The 21,586-nt window shown below is 43.9% G+C and overlaps 1 protein-coding gene across 1 annotated transcript in view; it reads left to right on the top strand.

Moving 5' to 3' along the window:
* Adam10 (ADAM metallopeptidase domain 10) overlaps positions 1–18,087 on the top strand; it is a 129,492-nt gene extending 111,405 nt beyond the window's left edge. The window contains exons 10-16 of the mRNA XM_004662431.2: positions 66–249; positions 8,098–8,248; positions 9,217–9,400; positions 10,104–10,212; positions 10,654–10,874; positions 13,948–14,074; positions 15,865–18,087. Coding sequence (XP_004662488.1) covers positions 66–249; positions 8,098–8,248; positions 9,217–9,400; positions 10,104–10,212; positions 10,654–10,874; positions 13,948–14,074; positions 15,865–15,959 — 1,071 coding nt within the window. The 3' untranslated portion in view covers positions 15,960–18,087. The remainder of the gene's footprint in view (positions 1–65; positions 250–8,097; positions 8,249–9,216; positions 9,401–10,103; positions 10,213–10,653; positions 10,875–13,947; positions 14,075–15,864) is intronic.
* The last annotated feature ends 3,499 nt before the right edge of the window (positions 18,088–21,586 follow it).

Here is a 21,586-nt window from a genome sequence, read left to right as displayed (position 1 = left end):
TGTTGAGTTGCATGACCTGGAAACCTTTTCCGCTCCTACTCACGTTGCTTTGCACTGTTTGGCAGCACGATTCTGGGACTGAGTGCACGCCAGGAGAGTCCAAGAATTTAGGACAGAAAGAAAATGGCAACTACATCATGTATGCGAGAGCCACGTCTGGGGACAAGCTCAACAACAACAAGTTCTCACTCTGCAGCATCCGGAACATCAGCCAGGTCCTGGAGAAGAAGAGGAACAGCTGCTTTGTGGGTACGTGTTCTCCTCGGTGCTGAGCATCTCATTGTATGCATTGTCCTCGGTGGGACGGCTTTACTTCTCTTTTCATGTTGTATATGCATATATGCCTTACGTTTCCATATGAAATTTAAGAACCACAAGCGAGGAAATGTGATACTTAACCTTTTTCATGCTGACTTCATATAGCAGCAGTCCATTGCATATATGCCACATTTTCTTTTTCTGTTCATCTCTTACTGGACGCTTAGGGGAATCCTGTAATGTTAGGAATTGATAGGGAATTTACCAGTCTAAATTGCTCATTGGTGATTCTGACACTACCTGTGTAAGGACCTGTGCAGGCACAGCATCTGTCTCCCCAGAAAGTCCTCTGCCCCGCTTCCAGGCAGTCCGCAGAGGCGCACTCCGGCTTTGTGTGGTGGGAGATTTCCTCTTAACGCGGTCAGCAGTGTCCTGGTTGTGGAGCACCCCCCCCCCCCCCAGTCCTGGTTGGGTGCGTACTGCAGGAGTGCTTCCCCATCTGCACCTCCCTCTCCTGCAGGTACGTGCTGGTGCTGCTTGGGTTTGCACGGATGTGACTCAAGCTGCTGTGGAGGTTTCTTTCCTGTTCCCTAGTGCAGTAAAATAGATGGCACCTGATACAAGCCTTCTACCTTCACGTTCAGTGAGACACAGTCATGGCGTTCTGTGCTCATTGCTGTATCTGTTTCTCATCCCTAGAACTCTTTACTCATTAAGTAGTTTCTGCTTATCACTCCCTTTTGCCCTTGTTAACCTCTAATATCTACTTCCTGTCCTGGAATCAGTCCCTTCTTGGTTCACCATATAGGGTTTGCTCCTTTGTGTCTGGTTTAGTTGTGCTCAGCATAAGATTTTGAAGGTTCAGCCATGTTATAGCAAATGTAATCAGTATTGCACCAAGTAGGTTTTTCTTTTTCTTTTTTTTTTAATTTTTAATTTATTTATTTGAGAGCGACAGACACAGAGAGAAAGACAGAGGGAGAGGGAGAGAATGGGTGCGCCAGGGCTTCCAGCCTCTGCAAACGAACTCCAGACGCGTGCGCCCCCTTGTGCATCTGGCTAACGTGGGACCAGGGGAACCGAGCCTCGAACCGGGGTCCTTGGGCTTCACAGGCAGGTGCTTAACCACTAAGCCATCTCTCCAGCCCTTTTTCTTTTTTTAGAATGTGTACATATTATATATCTTCAAAGAAAATATTTAAACCTTAAAATGGGATTTCTGTGAAAAGTGTAGCTGTAAACTTAGTTTTCAAGTTGGATAGAAAGTAAATGTAATAGCAAATAATAGATTTCAAAACTTTATTTTTATTTATTTATGTATCTGTTTGTTTTTCAAGGTAAGGTCTCACTCTAGCCTAGGCTGACCTGGAATTCACAATGTATTCTCAGGATGGCCTCAAATCACTATGTAGTCTCGGGGTGGCCTGAAACTCACAGTGATCCTCCTACCTCTGCCTTCCAAGTGCTGGGATTAAAGACGTGCACCACCACGCTTGTCTTATTTTTATTTATTTATTTGAGAGAGAGAAACAGGCAGAGAGAAAGAGAAAATGGGTGCACCAGGGCCTCCAGCCACTGCAAACAAACTCCAGACAGGTGTGCTCCCTTGTGCATCTGGCAAACATGGATCCTGGGGAATCGAACCTGGGTTCTTTGGCTTTGCAGGCAAACACCTTCACTGCTAAGCCATCTCTCCAGCCTCTCCTCACCCCAAGTAGGGTTTTCTTTGTTTCTTTTTCCAAAAGATAATGGTACTGGAAGGCAGACACTGAGTCCTTGTCACTTTGAACAGACAGAGCACTCAGATAGGCTGACAGAGTTGGGAAGAGTTCCAGATAAGCTTGCAGTTTTGGTTTTAATTGAAATTTTATTTATTTATTTATTTTGGTGTGTGTGTGTAGATGTGCACAGCATGTGCAGAAGGCAAAGGGAAATGCTGGCTGTCCTCCTCTGAGCCTTTTCTGCCCCATTTCCTTGACTTTCTTGGCTGGTGAGACTGGCTGACCACTGAGCCCTGAGGTCCTCCTGTCTCTGCCCTCTCCAGGGTAGGGTCACAGGTGTGCAAAGGCATGCCTGGCCTTTTTAGTAGGTGCTGGGGATTGAATTCAGATGCTGGTGCCTGCAGAGCACAGCACTGTTACCAGCTGAACCCTCTCCCTGTCCCTTAGCTGAGGTCTCATTGGTGTAGTCGCAGGGGCACACGCAAGCACTGTAGACTCAGCTCCCTTCACCTACTTTGCCCACTGCTGAGGTCTTGCACACTTGTGTCACAAGGGTGGTGACACAGTCATTGTGCATGCACTCCTCGGATCTCGTTCCTCTTCTCAGTGTCTTTTTTTTTTTTTTTTTTTGTTCTTGTCTTTCTGTGTCTTTGGTTCTATGTAATTTTATCATGTGTGTCATTTATATATATCACCACCACAGACAGGATCTAGAATTGTCTGTCAGCACAAGGACTCCTTAGTGTTACCTGTTCATAATTACCCCTTCCAGTCTCCTGCTGTGCCCAGCCCCATCCCACTAACCTTTCCCTCCCTGAAATACTGTCCCTTTGCAAGGATTCTACAAGTGGGATTGTACAGTGCAGCGCCTTGGTTCTCGCCTGATTGCCAGTGGCTGCTGCCGCCCTTCTGTTGCTCAGTAGTGCTCCTGACGTAGCTCAGGATGTGTTATTGGCTGTGTCTGGCTGTTACAGATAAAGCAGCTATAAAATACACTTGTTGGTGCTTGTGTGTGAGGATAAGTTGTTTTTTTTTTTTTTTTTGTATGTGTGTGTGTTTCTGGAGTTGCAACTTTATTGTGGGGGAAAAGTTATATAAAATAACAAGAGTTTACAGAATTCTGCAGGGTTACACAATTACGTCAAGCAACTAAGAAAAACATAGGCAGGGTTGTAATGAAAACTTATCACCGCAAATGTAATTTGTCACAGATGATAATTTGGTATGCGTTCTCCCTGTATAGGAAGGTGGCACAAATAAAGAATACTGGCGTAGTAGGTATTTAGATTGGCTCAGTTCTTCCCAGTATCTTTTCTATGTCCACTCTCAAATAGCAAAATGAGCAAAAGAAGGCTCTTTTGTTATATTTTTAAATCATTTTTTTTTTACTGCTCTCAGCCTCTTTCTTTGGATTACATCTGAAATGTTACCATAGAAATCTTTCCTCTTTTTCCCTCTATTTTTATTTTTATTTTTGCTTTTTTATTGACAACTTCCATTATTACAGAGACAATAAACCATGATAATTTTCCTCCCCTCCCCTACTTTCCCCTTCACAAATCTGCTCTCCATCATATCTCCTCCCCCTTTCAGTTAGTCTCTCTTTTATCTTTTATTAAAAAAAGATTTTTTGTTCATTTTTAATTTATTTATTTGAGAGCGTCAAACACAGAAAGACAGATACAGAGAGAGAGAGAATGGGTGCCCCAGGGCCTCCAGCCACTGCAAATTCGAAATCCAGACATGTGCGCCCCCTTTGTGCATCTGGCTAATGTGGGTCCTGGGGAATCGAGCCTTGAACCAGGGTCCTTAGGCTTCACAGGCAAGTGCTTAACTGCTAAGCCATCTCTCCAGCTGTCTCTTTTATCTTGATGTCATCATCTTTTCTTCCACTGGATATCCAGGCCATTTTGTGTCTGGAAGAGTGCATTGTAAGCAGTCCTACCCTTCTTTTGGCTCTTAAATTCTTTCTGCCACCTCTTCTGCAATGGGCCCTGAGTCTTGGAAGCTGTGATAGAGATGTTTCAGTTCTTCTCAGCACTGTGATGTTTTTTGAGTCATTCCAGAGGCCACCGCCATCTGAAAAGGGAAGCTTCTCTTACCAAAAATGAGAATAGCATTAATATATGGGTATCAACATTAAGAGAAGTGCTCACCAGGCAGTTTGGTGAGCATAATATATGCATTTAGTCAGACACCAGCAGGCGTCACACCCCTAGGGCTCATGACTTCCCTTGTCATAGGTTTTTAGTACTAGGCATGCTTCCTGTGGAGCACCTATAGTTCATTTTTTGAGCAGTTGGTTCCCCCCATAACAGACATGCCACTATTGCACCTGTTGGCTCATTTGGCCTGTCTGGCCAAACTTAAGGCTTGCAGTGTCTGCTGTTGTTTATCTCCACTGATGACTTCTCTCTCCCAAAGGGCTGTGTGCAGAGTAGTTTTTTCCAGCTTTCTGTGAGCTGGTTTACAGCGCGAGGTTTTCAGCTCATCTCCAGCTTGATTCCTCAGTGACCTTGCAGCCCAAGCATGTGGACTCTAAAGCAATATGAGCATAAGTTTCTTATTTCTATGGGGTAAATATTCCCAAATTAATTAACAGACCGTATATAGTGATCACTCTTGTTTTTGCTTCCTACAATCTCCCAAGCCCTGTTACAGAGCAGCTGAGTTGTACGTGAGAACATCGTATGCCGGGTCCTGCTTCTCCTTTACCAGCGTTAGCATCTGCGCTGTTGGAACTTGAGCTGCTCTGAGGCTGTGCTGAGGTCTCATCTCACTGTGATCTGCATTTCTCTGATAACCAGTGATGTTGAACTCTTCCATGATCTTATATGCTCTGTTTATCATCTATGGGGGGGGATGCTGTGGCTTTTAGCCATTTCTAATGTCTGTGTTTTCCTGTTTTGAGACTTTTTCATGTATTCTACGTTCCAAGGAGGTACCTTTTACCGCTGAGCTCTCCTATCCAGCCTGCAATCTACATTCTAGTGCTTTGCCCTATACTGTGGAATTTGTTGGGTTGTTACTATTATTTTGCTTTTTAAATTTTATTTTGAAACAGGGTCTCACAATGTAGCCTAAACTGTCTTTGAATTCACCTGAATACTGAGATTACAGTATTTTTGTTTAAAGCCTTTATTTTTCTTTAAAAAGGGTAGACTGCCTTTAATACCAGCCCTTCTGGGAGGCAGAGGCAGGATGATTGCTATGAGTTCAAGGCCATCCTGAGACTACATAGTGAATTTCATGTCAGCCTAGGCTAGAGTGAGACCCTACTTTGAAAACCCAACAAAACAAACCACCCCAAAAACCAAAAAAGGTAGAATGCCATCATATTGATGTTACTGTTTTTTTTTAATTAAAAAATTAATTTTATTTATTTGAGAGAGAGGGAGAAAGAGAGAAAGAAAGAAAGAAAAGGAAGGGAGGGAGGAGGGAGGAAAGAAGGGGCACACTAGGGCCTTCAAGCCACTGCAAATGAACTCCAGACACAGGCACCACCTTGTGCATCTGGCTTACGTGGGAACTGAGGAATCAAACCTGGGTCCTTTGACTTTGTAGGCAAGCGCCATAACCACTAAGCTCTCTCTCCAGCCCCTGATGTTACTGTTTTTGTTACTATTGTTAGTGGTCCTTTCTTAAAATGTACTTCTGTTAGTAATATAAACATGCTCTAGAGATTGTGGGGTTTTCACATGAGCTTTCTGATTGAAGTTGATTTTAGAAGATGAATGAATTGATAATGCAGATATTATGAAAAGGCAATTAATTCCGTAAATGTGGAGCTGTGACAATTTTGCATTTAAGTAGTACCTTTTCTGTGTATTGAATGTGTTAGCAAATGCTGATCCTAAATACTCATTTTCGCTGAGGTGAAAATTAATGTGTGGCAAATATTTTATGCATTTTTGACATCAGTTTTCCTCTTCTCCAAACTGCCATATTACATGAATTATAAAATTATTACGCACTTGTTATATGATTGTGTCTCACTTGGTATGTGTGCATGTGCAGCGCATGCTTTTCCTTTGAGAGGACAGTTACCCAGGAAGGGACCGGTGGGAGGGCGTGCCGGTGGCTTGAGTCTTCACCAGGTGATGTGTTGAAGAGTGAACTTTCTAAGTGGGCAGTCAGCCTTTCTAGAGTATTTCTGACTGACACGTGCCTTGAGTGGGACTCCTTGTGCTTATTCATCCCCTGCGTAGAGCCCGCACTATGACTTCTCCGTGGGATCTGTTGTATCAGGAAAACAGCCTTGGATGTTAGACCCAGGAGACTCAGGCTTGGTCTGATTGGGTCTGTTTGGGTCTGATTGGGCTATGTGATCTCTAGCGAGTCAGACTCTAGGGAATGAGTTTTCTGTTTTAGAAAATGAAGGCGTTGGATTCTTATCCTCCCGAGCTGATGATGCAGTCCTGTGATTTTTGTGATCATCCTGTCTTGATGCTTCATGGTGGTGGTCTAGCGGTGCTGGGGAGGGATCCACTGCTGTAATTTTGTTCATTTTTTTTTTAATTTATTTGAGAGCAACAGACACAGGGAGAAAGACAGATAGAGGGAGAGAGAGAGAATGGGTGCGCCAGGGCTTCCAGCCTCTGCAAACGAACTCCAGACGCATGCGCCCCCTTGTGCATCTGGCTAACGTGGGACCTGGGGAACCGAGCCTCGAACCGGGGTCCTTAGGCTTCACAGGCAAGCGCTTAACCGCTAAGCCATCTCTCCAGCCCCACTGCTGTAATTTTGAACTGCATCAAAAACATTAGAGTTGCCAGGCGTGGTGGCGCACACCTTTAATCCCAGCACTCAGGAGGCATAGATAGGAGGATCGCCATGAGTTCGAGTCCACCCTGAGACTCCATAGTGAATTCCAGGTCAGCCTGGGCTAGAGTGAGACCCTACCTCAGAAAACCAAACCAAACCAGAACAAAAAACATTAGAGTTGAAGAAACTTTCTGAAATTATTCACCAGTATTTAGACCAGTCTACCTAAATAGTTAGCCAAGATCTGGCCTCATGCTGTTAGGCTGCCTGGGACTACAAAGAATATAAATGGTGTGTGTTCCTTCCCTTCAGCACTGTCTAGCATAAAGTGGAACTAATGTACACATACAACTACTTACTTACTTGTCGTCACACAGTAAGAACGTGAGAGACTCGCTACAAGGTAAAGTTCTCTTTCCTTAGCAAGTCAGTGATAGAAGAATGAGAAGAGAAGGGTGAATCTGTTATATATTAAAAATAGCTTGAAATGTGTCAGCTAAAAGCAACCATGGAGGAAGAGGTGGGGTTGGGAGAAGCTTGTTTGGAACTTGATTCAAATCTGCCGATTATAAAGAGATGGTTGAGGACAGTTGAAGTGGGGTCGCTGTTCCATGCTCCTAAGCATCTTCTGGTTTTGGTGGAAGTGCAGCGCCGTGATGGCTAGGATAGGAAAGAAGTTCCTTGCTGTGTGGACGCGCGTGCACAGGAAGATCAGCAGTGCGTCAGGCGGGCTGGTGCAGAACGGGCCATGCGTGCGGTCGTCGTACATGACACCCGGGCGGCCCTCGCTTGCGAGCCCGGGGCTTACTCTTGCTACTTCTCCTTTATTTATTTATTTATTCATTTATTTGGTTTTCCTTTTTGGTTTTTCGAGGTAGGGTCTCACTCTGGTCCAGGCTGACCTGGAATTAACTCTGTCATCTCAGGGTGGCCTTGAACTCATGGCAATCCTCAAAGGCATGCACCACCACGCCCGTCTGCCACTTCTCCTTTATGAGGGATTGCCCTTCTGTATTCCTCCACCCTGGATGACGTCATTTGCATGTGTATGACATAAGTGGTACAGCTGTGGTTCAGTAAGGCTCAGGGGCGACAGGACCTGAAGATATTGGAAGGGCCCATCGAGTTGTACTCGGCCTTTGGCGATTAAGAAACAGGCCTCCAAAGGGAAGTGACGTATTGAGTTGCTAGTTGGGGTCTTGGCTGAAAGCAGGTCTCCTGACTCGGAGCCTTGGTTTGTTCTGCTTCACTTCTTCTTAAAGTTCCCTTTCTTTTTGCCTGGAGCGCTGCCGAGTTGAGATTAGTGACGCTGGTGTGGGTGCGCAGCGCTTACCCTGCCTCCGTTACTCCGCAGAGTCCGGCCAGCCCATCTGCGGGAACGGGATGGTGGAGCAAGGAGAGGAGTGCGACTGTGGCTACAGCGACCAGTGTAAGGACGAGTGCTGCTTCGATGCCAACCAGCCTGAGGGGAAGAAGTGCCGCCTGAGGCCTGGGAAGCAGTGCAGGTGCCTTGCTGGCCCCGTGACCCCGTGTTCCTGCATGCACCCAAAGCACTTAGTTAGCACTGACAGACACGTGTGCTTTTCACATTTTGTCCTTATTTACTGTTTTATTTATTTTCTGGAATGGCATTTAGTAACTTGTTGACAAAAGTAACTACTCATAATCTGTGTTTGGTATATTAAAAAAAAACAACAGGAAAAGACCCTACCTTGAAAAAAACAATCAACAACAAAAAATAATGTAATTTAGCTCCTAACTTTAAAAATGTGAGACTATTTTCCACATATTTAGAATTTTAACTTTAAAATATCTAGCAAAATGGGGTGCATATACCTTTGTGACAGTGTCACATGATTATTTTACTTGTCAAATTTAGTAGTGATTATAATTATAAGCAGTAGAATATTTTGAATCATGCTTAAAAAACATTTATTTATTTATTTATTTGAGAGAGTGTGTGAGAAAGAGGCAGATAGGGAGAGAAAGGGTATACCAGAGCCTCCAGCTACTGAAAACTCAAGACACATGTTCCACCTTGTGCATGAGGCTTATGTGGGTCCTGGGGAATTGAACTTGGGTCCTTAGGCTTTGCAGGCAAGTGCCTTAACTGCTAAGCCATCTCTCCAGCCCTGAATCATGCTTTTTAAATGGCCTATATACCTACTTTGATTTTGGTACAAGAAATGAAAGAAACTGATAAACTGACTAATATGTTAGGTAGCTATGAGAAATACTGAAGAGTTACCCAATATTAAATCCATTCTCTATCATGGCAGTTTCTACAGGGCAGATGAAGTAGGATTGCTAAGTGTGGTGTGCTGCGACCAAGAGATGGGTCTTCCTTCTCTAAATAGTTAGAAGCAGCAGTCATGGACTCACCACTGAAATGAGATTTATGACTTAAAATTTAGGCCCACATCTATGTACATGGCAAACATTGCTTTTTCTAATCACATAATGTCCCCTTCAGCCCCAGTCAAGGTCCCTGCTGCACGGCACAGTGCACGTTCAAGTCCAAGTCTGAGAAGTGCCGGGATGATTCTGACTGTGCGAAGGAAGGACTGTGTAATGGGTACACAGCTCTGTGTCCACCCTCTGAGCCCAAGATCAACTTTACCGAATGCAATAGGCACACACAAGTCTGCATTAAAGGGGTGAGTGTTGGATCTAATATGCTTATAACCTACGACGCGGCTGAGCCACTCTGAAAACTGCATAAAGAAATGACTGTCTCAGTAATGCCCTGCCTGTTTTCCCACAAGGTCACCACTGCGTCGAGTGACACAGTGCCTGGTAGCTTGCAGTTATCTTCTGCCTCAGTCTTTGATCTTTGCAGCTACGTGCATGTGGTATTCCCTAGGGAAACAAGAGTTTTATCTATACTGCTTTTAAGTTTTGCATATTAATATTTCAGTGGCCTGAATACAAGAACTCCTGGGGTCACTTTCTCTGCAGGGAAAGCATGTCATTCTCATGGTGAGGTGACCTTAGCTCTGCACGAGTGTATTTCTGTGCCGGTAGAGGAGGCACGCTCTGCGCAGGACTGGTGCTCACCTGTCTTGGTGTTGGGCAGCATTGGATCTTTTCACTGCCGTTGCTTACAGAGATGTACAACGAACTTGCATTTATTCTTTTTCAGATCTGTTTCAGATCTGCTTCTTACCCTTGTCTGTGTGTCTTTGTTTTGAGCTGGGGATCAAACCCATCGCCTTGCATATGAGCGGCACTCCCCAGCCCTGTTTGAGTTTAACTCGTATTTCCATTTCATTGTTTTGACAATTGAGGCCTGTACCAACCTACTACTATGAAGAGTAGTTGTGATACTTGGGGATTACAAAGACTTGTGTTCTCTTGCAGCAATGTGTGGGTTCTATTTGTGAGAAGCACGACTTGGAAGAGTGTACCTGCGCCAGTTCTGACGGCAAGGACGACAAGGAGCTGTGCCACGTCTGCTGCATGAAGAAAAGTAAGGCATTTGGCGCACCACAGGGAGCGTCCGCTTCCACGGCCGCCATCGCCCCCTCTTCTAAGCGTTGTAGGCGTCTGGATGAGCCTGTCCAGCTCCGTCTACCTCTCGAGACAAGTGTAAATCTAGCACAGCATTGTGGCCACCACCGTGTTTTAAAGTGATAACCAGACAAGACATTGCCAGCTTTAAGGCACAATTTATATAAACCATGGCTCAACAGCTTAAAGCCATTGTTGGCACTGCACGGAGGCTCACTGTTGGTTTCTCTTACGGCATTCATGGTGAATTATTAACGACCACTGTCCTGCTGAGCTAGTGCGAGGCCGGTCACCGTGTCCCAGTAATGCCTTTAGCGGCTCCCTTTGACCCTGCTCTTTCCCCGAGTGCCCCGCGCTGCTGCGGCGCTCTCACTCTGCTCTGCTCGGCCTTCTCTTCCAGTGGACCCGTCGAGCTGCGCCAGCACAGGGTCCGTGCAGTGGGGCAAGTACTTCAGCGGGCGGACCATCACGCTGCAGCCGGGCTCGCCCTGCAACGACTTCCGAGGCTACTGTGACGTGTTCATGCGGTGTAGACTGGTGGATGCTGACGGACCCCTGGCTAGGCTGAAGAAAGCAATCTTTAGTCCACAGCTCTATGAAAACATTGCTGAATGGATTGTGGTAAGTATAGGTGTGTGTGTGAGTATAAGTATGTGTGGTGTATGGCGTGTATTACACATGTGTGCACAGATGCAGATGCCCATGTCGTGTGTGCGCAGAGGTCAGAGGAGAACTTTGGGTGCCCTTCTCTGTCACTCATCTACATTTACTTGAGGTGAGGTCTCTCCCTGAACCTGGAGTTGCCACCCCTCCTTCCCTGCAGTGGAGTTACGGCTGTGTGTGGCCATACTGAGAGTTCTAGGAAGTCAACCTTGAGTGGTCTCAGACGCTCCCAGGCCCTTGTACCTAAGCGGCAAGTGCTCTTAACCACTGAGCCATCTTCCAGCACTGCTTGCCTTACGTATTTCTTCCTGGTCTCAGTGTAGCAGGTAACCAGCTGGAATCTGCATGGTTAATAGGAGACATGGGAGAAGTGGGGGATTTTTCTGACAGGGCATGTTACAGAGTCAAGTGTGATGCAGCCTGCATGGGTCTGTGGTGCCATCTGCATTCGACTGAACTGTGCTCAGTTCTTCACCTTGTAAAACATTGGCTTGAGGCTTTTGCTCAGTTGGTAGAGTGCTTGCCTAGCATGCACGAGGCCCTAGGTTTGATCGCAAGTACCACATAACCCAGGTGTGGCACATGCCTGTAGTCTAAGCACTTGGGAAGTAGAGGCAGGACTAGAAGTTCAGGGTTGTCTTTGGTTACATCCAAAGTTAAAAGGCTGGCCTGGGCTGCATGAGGAGGCACTCAGGGGTAGCAGCATGGTACTGGTCACTTGCTCTTAGGTATCCCCAGAGTTTTAAAGTTTACTGACTGTATTTGCAACTTTTCTGCAAGTTGGCAATTCTTTCAAAATTAATCAGAGTATTAGTTTGATGTGAGCAAGAGCTTATGCATCCAGGAAAAGTGGCTTGGGGCGTAGCATGCATGTAGGTCGTGTAAGGCCCCAGAGGATAGAAGGTCTTGTGCAGTGGGAGTTTTCCCAGAAATAATAGCAGTAGTTATGCACATGTTATATTAATCTATGTTGCAAGCAGGACATTCATAACTTATAAATGTGCTGTATGATATGTATTCATGCATGGTGTCTTAAAACAGTTTAAATAATTGCACTTGTAAAATTAACTTAGAATTTAATGATGGAAATTGTAATTTTTCTCATAGTAAGATTATCTTGGTGCATTTTGGGGGGGGTAATTAATATGCTTAATATAGCTTAAGTAAGTTTTTAGGTTTCTTCCTAGATTGTGTAAACTTCCATCTGTTGCGTTGCTGTATATATCTTTCCGCTTTTCATTTAAAAAGAAGGTTAACCTACAAATGAAAGCATGAGAAGTGAAGAAATACATAAAACTAAGATACGTATATAAACAATTTCGTAACAGCAGTCTGTTTTTATTGTTCTTTCCGTCTTATAACAGGGTTGTACTTCTGTTACTGTGTTTCTTGTCCGTGTTGTTGTTAATTCCTGTCATGGGAGCATGCATTCCTCACAGCGAGGCTAAGGAGGGGTACTGACCGCAGCCTGGGAGTCTCAGGCAGCGCGGAGCTCAGCGTCACCACTCACACTCAGATTTCAGTGATGTAGGGAAAGGCTGTGGGTATGGCCCAGTGGCAGAGCACTTGCCTAGCATGAACAAGACCCTGCATTTGATCCTGACACCACTAGAAAACCCAAATGAGGAAAAAAGAGCTAAGGCAGAATTCTAGACTTTGGTCATAAGAAAACCACCCAGTATAAAGGGTAGTTTTGAAATTTCCTCCTAGTTAGTTTAAAGCAAATCACACCGGAAAGCTGATGAGAGTATAAAAGCAACCAGACGCCCAGTGTGAGACAAGTGAAGGTGTCCCAACCAGAAAATGCCGCCTCGTGGAGAAATAGCAGAGACTGTGTAAGAGGGTGCCAGTTTTGTGTGTGCGTATGACAAAAATAGTTCTATGTAGAAAAGAAACCAAAGGAAGGGCAAGATTGAATATGTTCTCTAGGAGTTGAAAGTATGAATAACTTCTGGTTTTCCCTTTATGATTTTTCTATTTAAGAAATTAACGTTGGGCTGGAGGAATGGCTTAGCAGTTAAGGCATTTGCCTGCAAAGCCAAAGGACCCAGGTTTGATTCCCCAGGACCCATGTAAGCCAGCTGCACCAGGTGGCACATACATCTGGAGTTCATTTGCAGTGCCCATCCCTCCCCCCGTCAAATAAATAAAAATTAATTTTGTAAAATTTTATTTATTTATTTTGGTTTTTCGTGGTAGGGTCTAACTCTAGCTCAGGCTGACCTAGAATTCACTGCCTCCCAAAGGGCGGGGGTTAAAGGCATGTGCCACCATGCCCAGCTAAAAATTAAATATTTTTTTAAAAATAAAATACTTATAAAAAGAAATTAATATTTATGTACAAGTATGTGATCTATATAGACATATCAATAGATGCTTTGTTAAAAAAATAAGCAAAGGACTGGAGAGATGGCTTAGTGGTTAGAGGTGTTTGCATGTGAAGCCTCAGGACCCTGGTTTGACTGTCCAGGGCCCACATAAGCCAGATGCACAAGGGGGCGAATACATCTGGAGTTTGTTTGCAGCGGCTGGAGGCCCAGATGCACCCATTCTTTCTCTCTCTGTCTCTCTCTCTCTGTCCCCCTCCCTCCCTCTCCTCCTTCCCTCCCTTTTTCCCTCCCCTTCTCCTTTCTCCCTCTTCTTCCTCTCAGAAATAAATAAAAATATTTTTTTAAAAATAAACAAAATTAAAAAAATTGGGGCTGGAGAGATGGCTTAGTGGTTAAGCACTTGCCTGTGAAGCCTAAGGACCCCCGTTCGAGGCTTGATTCCTCAGGTCCCACGTTTGCCAGATGAACAAGGGGCCGCACATGTCTGGAGTTCGTTTGCAGCGGCTGGAGGCCCTGGTGCGCCCATTCTCTCTGTCTCTCTCTGCCTCTTTCTCCCTCTGTCTGTCACTCTCAAATAAATAAATAAAATAAATAAACAAAACTTAAAAAAACAAACCAGATGCTTTATAAAAATTAAGTTGTGATATATTCGGTATCTCATATTCTGAGATCTTTCATGGGTTTGTATCTGTTTCTTTTAGGCTCATTGGTGGGCAGTCTTGCTCATGGGCATCGCCCTGATCATGCTAATGGCTGGATTTATCAAGATATGCAGTGTCCATACTCCAAGTAGTAATCCAAAGTTGCCTCCTCCAAAACCACTTCCAGGTAAGGGCGACAGATGCTGATGACTCGAAGCCTTTCAGCAGGGAACGTGCTGTCAGCGGGAGTTGGGTGACTGATTTGTGGATCGTTCAGTGGGATTTCACATAATGCCCCATCCATTCCAGCTACTGGCTCTCAATTTGATGCTAATCTGTCTTGATGGTCCAAAAAATATTTAGAATCACATTTTCATTTCTAAAAGCAAGAGCCTTTAACACTGAACCATCTCCCCAGCCCATCATTGTGATTTTTGAATGTTAATTGCTTTCTTGTTTCTGTCTCATATTCTGAATAGTGTCTCTTGTTTTTACTAGGCAGTTAAGCTGCTTTTTAAATTATTGTTCTTTCCATCTTATAACAGGGTTGTACTTCTGTTACTGTGTTTCTTGTCCGTGTTGTTGTTAATTCCTGTCATGGGAGCATGCATTCCTCACAGCGAGGTTTAGGAGGGGTACAGACCGCAGCCTGGGAGTCTCAGGCAGCGCGGAGCTCAGCGTCACCTCTGCAAAGCATGGCAGCTAGCTGAGGCCCCTGTCAGTCCAAGGGAGGAAGCAGGGGCTCTGTGACTTCATCCTGTCTGCCCCTCCTTGTGTGCTTCCTAGAGGGGCACTGTTCATTCCCGGTGTGCTCAAGACCACGACAAGCGAGAGTCAGTGCTGAATGACAACAGCCCTCCCCACCTCCTTTCCGGGAGAGCCTAGTCTCAGGCCACGTCTCATGTATCAGCCCAAAGCAGTTCAAAACTAGGACTTCCTCTGTTTTGTTTTTGGATTTTTTTCGAGATAGGGTCTCACTCTAGCCCAGGCTGACCTGAAATTCACTATGTAGTCTCAGGGTGGCCTTGAACTTCCAGTGATCCTCTTACCTCTGCCTCCTGAGTGCTGGGATTAAAGGTGTACACCGCTCCCGGGGCTTTTTATGATGTTGAGTATTTCTAAATTTCTTCTACCTGTCGGAGCAGAAAGAGAGAATGTATGGGCATACCAGGTATGAACTCATGCACCACTTTGTGTATATGGCTTTATGTGGGTACTGGGGAATCAAACGTGGGTCAGCAGGCTTTGCAAGCAAGTGTCTTTAACCACTGAGACATCTCCCCAGCCTAGCTTTTTTTGACTTTGTTTTCCCTTATCTGTTCTTGCATTTGCCTGTGTTAGGTCACAAGAGTTGAGAGATCATGCTGGGGACAATATTAAAAAAAAAAAACTTAAAAAATTATTTATTGGGCTGGAGAGATGACTTAACTATTAAGGCACTTGCCTACCAAGCCAAAGGACCCAGGTTTGATTCCCCAGGACCCACATAAGCCAGGTGCACAATGTGGTTGCATGCATCTGGAGTTTGTAGTGGCTGGAGGCCCTGGTATGCCTATTCACTCTCTTTTTCTATTTGCCTCTTTGTCTCAAATAAGTAAAAATTTTAAAAAATACTCATTTGAGAACGAGTGAGAGAAACAAGTAGAGAGGATAGATGAGAATATGAATGGGCATGCCACGCCCTCTAGCCCACTGCAGATAAATCCAGGTGCATGTGCCACTTTGTGCATCTGGTTTTACATGGGTACTAGAAAATTGAACCTAGGCAGACAGTCTTTATGAGCAAGCACCTTTAACCACTGAACCATTTCCCTAACCCCATTTTTATTTTATTTTTTATCATGGCCATCAGATAATGTGAAAGTGTGTTTTATGGGTCATATTTCTGTTGGCTGGTGCATAATTGTCACTTAGTGAAAGAATGGCTGTATTGGATTTAACAGTCACCATGAACTGTTTGTGTGTTGTGACTCACAGGCACTTTAAAGAGGAGGAGACCGCCACAGCCCATCCAGCAGCCCCAGCGTCAGAGGCCTCGGGAGAGCTACCAGATGGGACACATGAGACGCTAACTGCAGCTAGCTTTTGCCTTGGTTCTTCCTAGTGCCTACAGTGGGAAACTTCACTCCAAAGAGAAACCTGTCAGTTGTCATCGCCCAGCTACCCTCACCAGTAACAGTTGAAGAGAAAAACGGCAGATCAGGTCCTCGGACCAGGTGGAATCACCTCAAAGTTGAAGCCTAAAAATTCCAATTTGGGGGGTGGGGTGGCAAAGGAACCCAGTTTTCTTACAGACAGATATTTTTAACCTGACGGCACAAAGTCTTAGGATATTACCACGTGCCCCTTGTTCCCTGTTCTTCATTGCTGCATTTTCTTCACTTGCAGACAAACTTGGCTCTCAATGAACTTTTATCACAAATTGAAATATATTTTTTTCAACTGCCAATCAAGGCTGGGAGGCTCACCCACCTCAACATTGGAGACGTCACTTGCCAATGTACATACCTTGTTATATGCAGATCTGTATTTCTTACGTACACTGTACTTCTGTGTGCAATTGTAAACAGAAATTGCAATATGGATGTTTCTTTGTATTATAAAAAATTTTCCGCTCTTAATGAAACATTACTGTTCAATTGACATACTCAGGATAACAGAGTGGTGGTATTCAGTGGCCCAGATTCTGGAATGATTGGTACAGGCAGTTTGGAATGCGAACCAGTTCACCCTGTTCTTCTGATGGAGTTGGTTCTCCTAGTCACACTGTCCCTGTCTGCGGCTGCCCCAGGCGTGGGGCTGGGTGTCAGGTCAGTGAAGGGTGGGCCAGAGCAGGCGCAGCACCCTGCTGTACGGTCAGCTCCTGGTTTGGACGTCCGGTTTCCACTCGCCTGTCTGACACACTCTAACCGATGCCCATTTTGAACTGGTAGGTGAAATTTCACTCATCATTGGTTAGGAATCATGTCAGTGAAATGCTTCTTTTCATTTGTAGCCTGCTTCCCCCGTGCTTTCCGTGTGTCAGAAGTGTGCTGGTTCTGGTTCGTCACGTACAGAAAGGAAAGGAGAGTCTGGAAATACCAGGGCAGGCCTCGCGCATATCACCACTGATCATAGGGAACCACTAGAGATGGGTCATGTGCTCAGCTAGTAGTAAATGGTAGATAGGTCTCCTGACTCCCCCCCCCCCCCAAACATTTTAACAACAGTGAAGGTGAGACAGCACAATGTCCCATTCCAAACTCATTTTTTTAAGCAGATGTAAATAATTGGCATTTTAAAGACAGAAAGCAAAAGCATCTAATGTATTAACAGGCTTGTTGCTATGCAGAACGTGGAAGGGGCATTATGAAACATTTAAGCTTGTGACATATTTATTGCTTCTGTTTTCCAGCGACATCACTTAAATTAGAAGTAAATGTTGATGGTCTTCCTGGCTTTGCCTAGGAAGCAAATTTATGGAAGACTGAAAGATTTCTGTGTTTTGGCTCCTTTTTTTTTCCTTTTATCTTAAGAGTATAAGGTTTACACAATCATTCTCATAATGTGAGCAAGCCAGCAAGGCCAAAAACGCTAGAGAAAACAATGGGATCTCTTCCTTGTAAACTTGTACAGTGTGTGGTGACTTTTTTCAAAATACAGCTTTTTGTACATGATTTAGAGACAAATTTTGTACATGAAACCCCAGATAGACTATAAATAATTCTCAACAAGCAAGTAGGTAGATAATGTATGAAGTTGCTTTTAAAATCATTTAAATGCCTTTGTTTTTGGACTGGGCAAAGGCCGGGAGCGGGCTTGCATTTCTACAATGGTGACTTCTTCTGCAAGAGTTCTTCACAACTTCTTGAGTGTGGTAAACTTTGGAACATGTAAATTTTTTGGCTTGTAATGTTATCCTGTGGTAGGGTTGAGGCAGGCACATGCTGCCCTGTTTTATTTTGAGTCTAAGTTAAATGTTTCTGAGGAGATACATGCACTGAACTCTCACGAGGATCAAGATGTAGTAAACACGAAAAGATCAAGACAAAGGAGATCTAATACTACTGTCCGTTTAATGTCCACTGTGTTTTATACAGTATCTTTTTTTGTTCACTTTGGAAATTTTTACTAAAAATTGCAAAAAAATAAAAGTATTGTGCAAAGATGTAAGGTTTTTTGAAACTTGAAATGCATTAATAAATAGACTTGGTGAAACCAGCTGGACGGCTCCTCACTCTTTGCACTCCTGGCAGCGCTAGCGGAGGGAGACCCCTGAGGGCAGCTGCTCCTCACTAAGTAAGTGCAGGAGGGTCTCAGGCTGACGGAAGACAGTCGCCTCGCTTGGAGATGGAAGTGTCTTCTTGTAGTGAGGAGTCCAAGTAGAATATCTCCAGCTAGATACCATTGTGTTTACATGGCTGAAAAATGTCTTTATGCTTGGGCTGCACTCAGGAGGCAGAGGTAGGAGGATCGCCGTGACTTTGAGGCCACCCTGAGACTACAGAGTGAATCCCAGGTCAGCCTGAGCTAGTGTGAAGCCCTTGGTGTGTGCTGATGGTCTTAGCTAGTAAGGAGGCTGAGGCAGGAGACTTGCTGTGGAAGTGGGTGCCAACCTGGCTAACAGAATGGAACACTAAGAACAAAAAGGAAAAAACACAACTTCCATTTGATGAATTTTCTCTATTACCAGTTTGGTATTTCCTTTCTGGATCCAATTATTTATTAGGGCACCAAGTTAAAATCGTGTGCTCTATGTTACTATTTTTGTGTGTGTCTTACGACATACGTTCTCTCACGCATCTGGAATTCGTTTGCAGCGGCTGGAGGCCCTCGTGTGCCCCCCCCCCACCTCTTTCTCTCTGTCACTCTCAAATAAATAAAAATAAACAAAAAAAAGAAATCCATATCTTATAATCAATAAGAGGGCTGAGTGAAATGTCTACTAGCTTCTGCTCTGTCCTGGAAGCCTCATGAAAGTAACATGAATAATCCAAGGCCAAGGTGCAGTAAGACAACCAGATCGATTGTTTGGAAACTGGGAGGCAGGTGGATCCTAATCAGCAATAAATGTGAGGATGATCTGGTTTGCATGGTTAAGATTTGGAGACACTGCCTTTGAGACTTTAAAGAATTTTATTTATTTATTTAAAGAGAGTAGCAGATAGAATGGGTGCGCCAGGGCCCTAGCCACTGCAAACAAACTCTACATGCATATGCCACCTTGTGCATCTGGCTTACATAGGTCCTGGGGAATTGAACCGAGGTCCTTTGGCTTTTTAGGCAAATGCCTCAACCGCTAAGCCATCTCTCCAGCCCGAGACTTTTTTTTAATGCATTCGACTAAAAGCACAATACAATTTTGTAGCCTGTGGAGGTTTTTTTATTTTTATTTATTTTTTTTTTATTTTTGAGGGTCTCACTCTAGCTCAGGCTGACCTGGAATTCACTATGTAATCTCAGGGTGGCCTTGAGTTTAAAGTGATCCTCCTACCTCTGCCTTCCAAGTAGTGGGATTAAAGGTGTCTGCCACCATGCCCGGCCCTTGTGGGTTTTTTAATTTAATGTTTTTATTTTTATTTATTTGAGAGAGAGAGAAATAGGTAGGTAGAGAGAAAGAATGGGTGCCCCAGGGCCTCTAGCCACTGCAAAGGAACCCCAGATGCATACATCCCCTTGTACATCTGGCCTATATGGGTCTGGGGAATTGAATCTGGGTCCTTTGGCTTTGCAGGCAAGTGCCTTAACTGCTAAGCCATCTCTCCAAGCCTTATGTATGTTTTTTTATTATACCCCCCCCCCATCATCTGGACTTTTGGGTTACAGATTGTCCATTATTTTAAACAATCCTTTTTGGGAATCCTGAGCCTAATAGTAAGTTCCTAAAATGGAATTTTGGAGTTAAAGGTTTTTAAAAAGGTCACTGATTTTAAAAAAAAAAATCTATGGTAATGTCTTTCATCATTAACATACAAAAAAGTTCTAAGAGCTTCGTACATAAAATGCCTGATGCATGCAGTCATGTAAGTTTATTAGGAACAATAGTGAAAGACTTCTGTTTATTTGACTTCATTAGCTATGGATATAATTCAAATGAAGGTCCACTTGAGTGTCCCAGTTGTGGTCTTCAAAAACCATTTTCTTCAAAGGAGCCAGGCTTCTTGGATAAACGACTAATTCCGGGTGTAGAGAAAGATATGTACAACAGAAGCCTAAGAAATAACTGTCACACCAGAGGTCTGTGAAAAAGATTCAGGAAGTACTTTGAAGATAATTTTAGCATCAGCAAAAATAATATCTGTAAGAGATTGAAATTCATATGTATTACAAGTGCAGAGTTAAGCTTTGGAATATGTTTTTTAAAGGCATTCCAGCTAAGAAGCCAAAGGAAAATACAGAATTATGAAGTCGTCATTTTACCCTTCAATGATTGAGGAGTGGAGACAGTAATTACCCCAGTGACTGCTAACCTCACATAAGATAGGGTGTCTCCTTGAAAGTGTCCTTCCTTTTGCAGGAAGCAGTTCTACCTGGAGTTAAATTAGATATGGTTCAAGCTTCCAGATCTAACCACTGGTTTGCCAGAAAAGAGGGGACAATTCCACAAGGGAGTCAATCCACAAAACCAAGACTTAAGAAAATTGCAAAACAAATGATCCTATGTTTTAAACAACTAACAGTCTAATAATGGTGAGGAAAAAGAAAATGGTGAATTAATAAAAAGGTATTTAACATATCATGAAAGTTGATGAACTTAACTACGATTCTGAGTTAAACAGACTTACAAGTTATCTTGTCATTAGGGAAACATGTAAATTGGTATTTGGTATTAAGAGGGTTTATAATTAGTTTTAAAGTTTTACTTCATAATGATATGTGGTTATGTTCTGTAAAGGAGCCCACGTCTTTTAGAGATGTAAATTGAAATTTTTAAAAATGAAATTTAGTATCTAAGATTTCTTTAAACATAACCAAGGAACCAGAGTTGGCTAGTGTGTAGGGTGTAGTTGACACAGGGTTGCCTGAGCTGGTAACTGTTGAATTTAGGCAATGGGTACTCAGCAGTTACATTATATTCCCTGCCTGTACTTACATGACAAAAATGTCTTAAGTATGGATTAAACTCATTGAAGTTTATTCATTACTGTATTTCAGTGCAATTCATGATGATAACCTATATTCATAATGATTTTTGTAATGATTTTCAGTGGAATTAAGCATTAGCCAGTCGGGCTAACCATAATTAATTATATTCTGCTCCAGTTCCAGTGAATGATTCATTGATTTTGACTGTAAGGGTGAACTTGAAGCTCTCAGTCATTCAGGGGTCAGAGCAAGGAGTCCTAAGACCTCACCTTGCTCTCTAGCTATTCCAGGAAAATCTTTTCAGCTAAGCATGCCAGGGCATACATATGGCCAGGTAACCCACATGAAACTTGCGTGCCCCACAGTGGGATGAATGTTAGGTAGCTCAGTACAGTAAGCTAGATGCTTTAGCTCTTTCTAGTTGAATGACAATGGTCTTGGGATGGAGGGATGGCTTAATGGTTAAGGCATTTGCCTGCAAAGCCAAAGGACCCAGGTTCAATTCCCCAGGACCCACATCAGCCAGATGCAGAAGGGGGCACATGCGTCTGTAGTTCATTTGCAGTGGCTGGAGGCCCTGGCACACCAATTCTCTCTCCCCCTCCCTCTCTCTCTCTCTCTCTCCCTCCCTCCC

This window comes from Jaculus jaculus, chromosome 10, assembly GCF_020740685.1.
Source record: "Jaculus jaculus isolate mJacJac1 chromosome 10, mJacJac1.mat.Y.cur, whole genome shotgun sequence".
Lineage (NCBI taxonomy): Eukaryota > Metazoa > Chordata > Mammalia > Rodentia > Dipodidae > Jaculus > Jaculus jaculus.
This window is presented reverse-complemented; position numbering and strand designations above follow the sequence as displayed.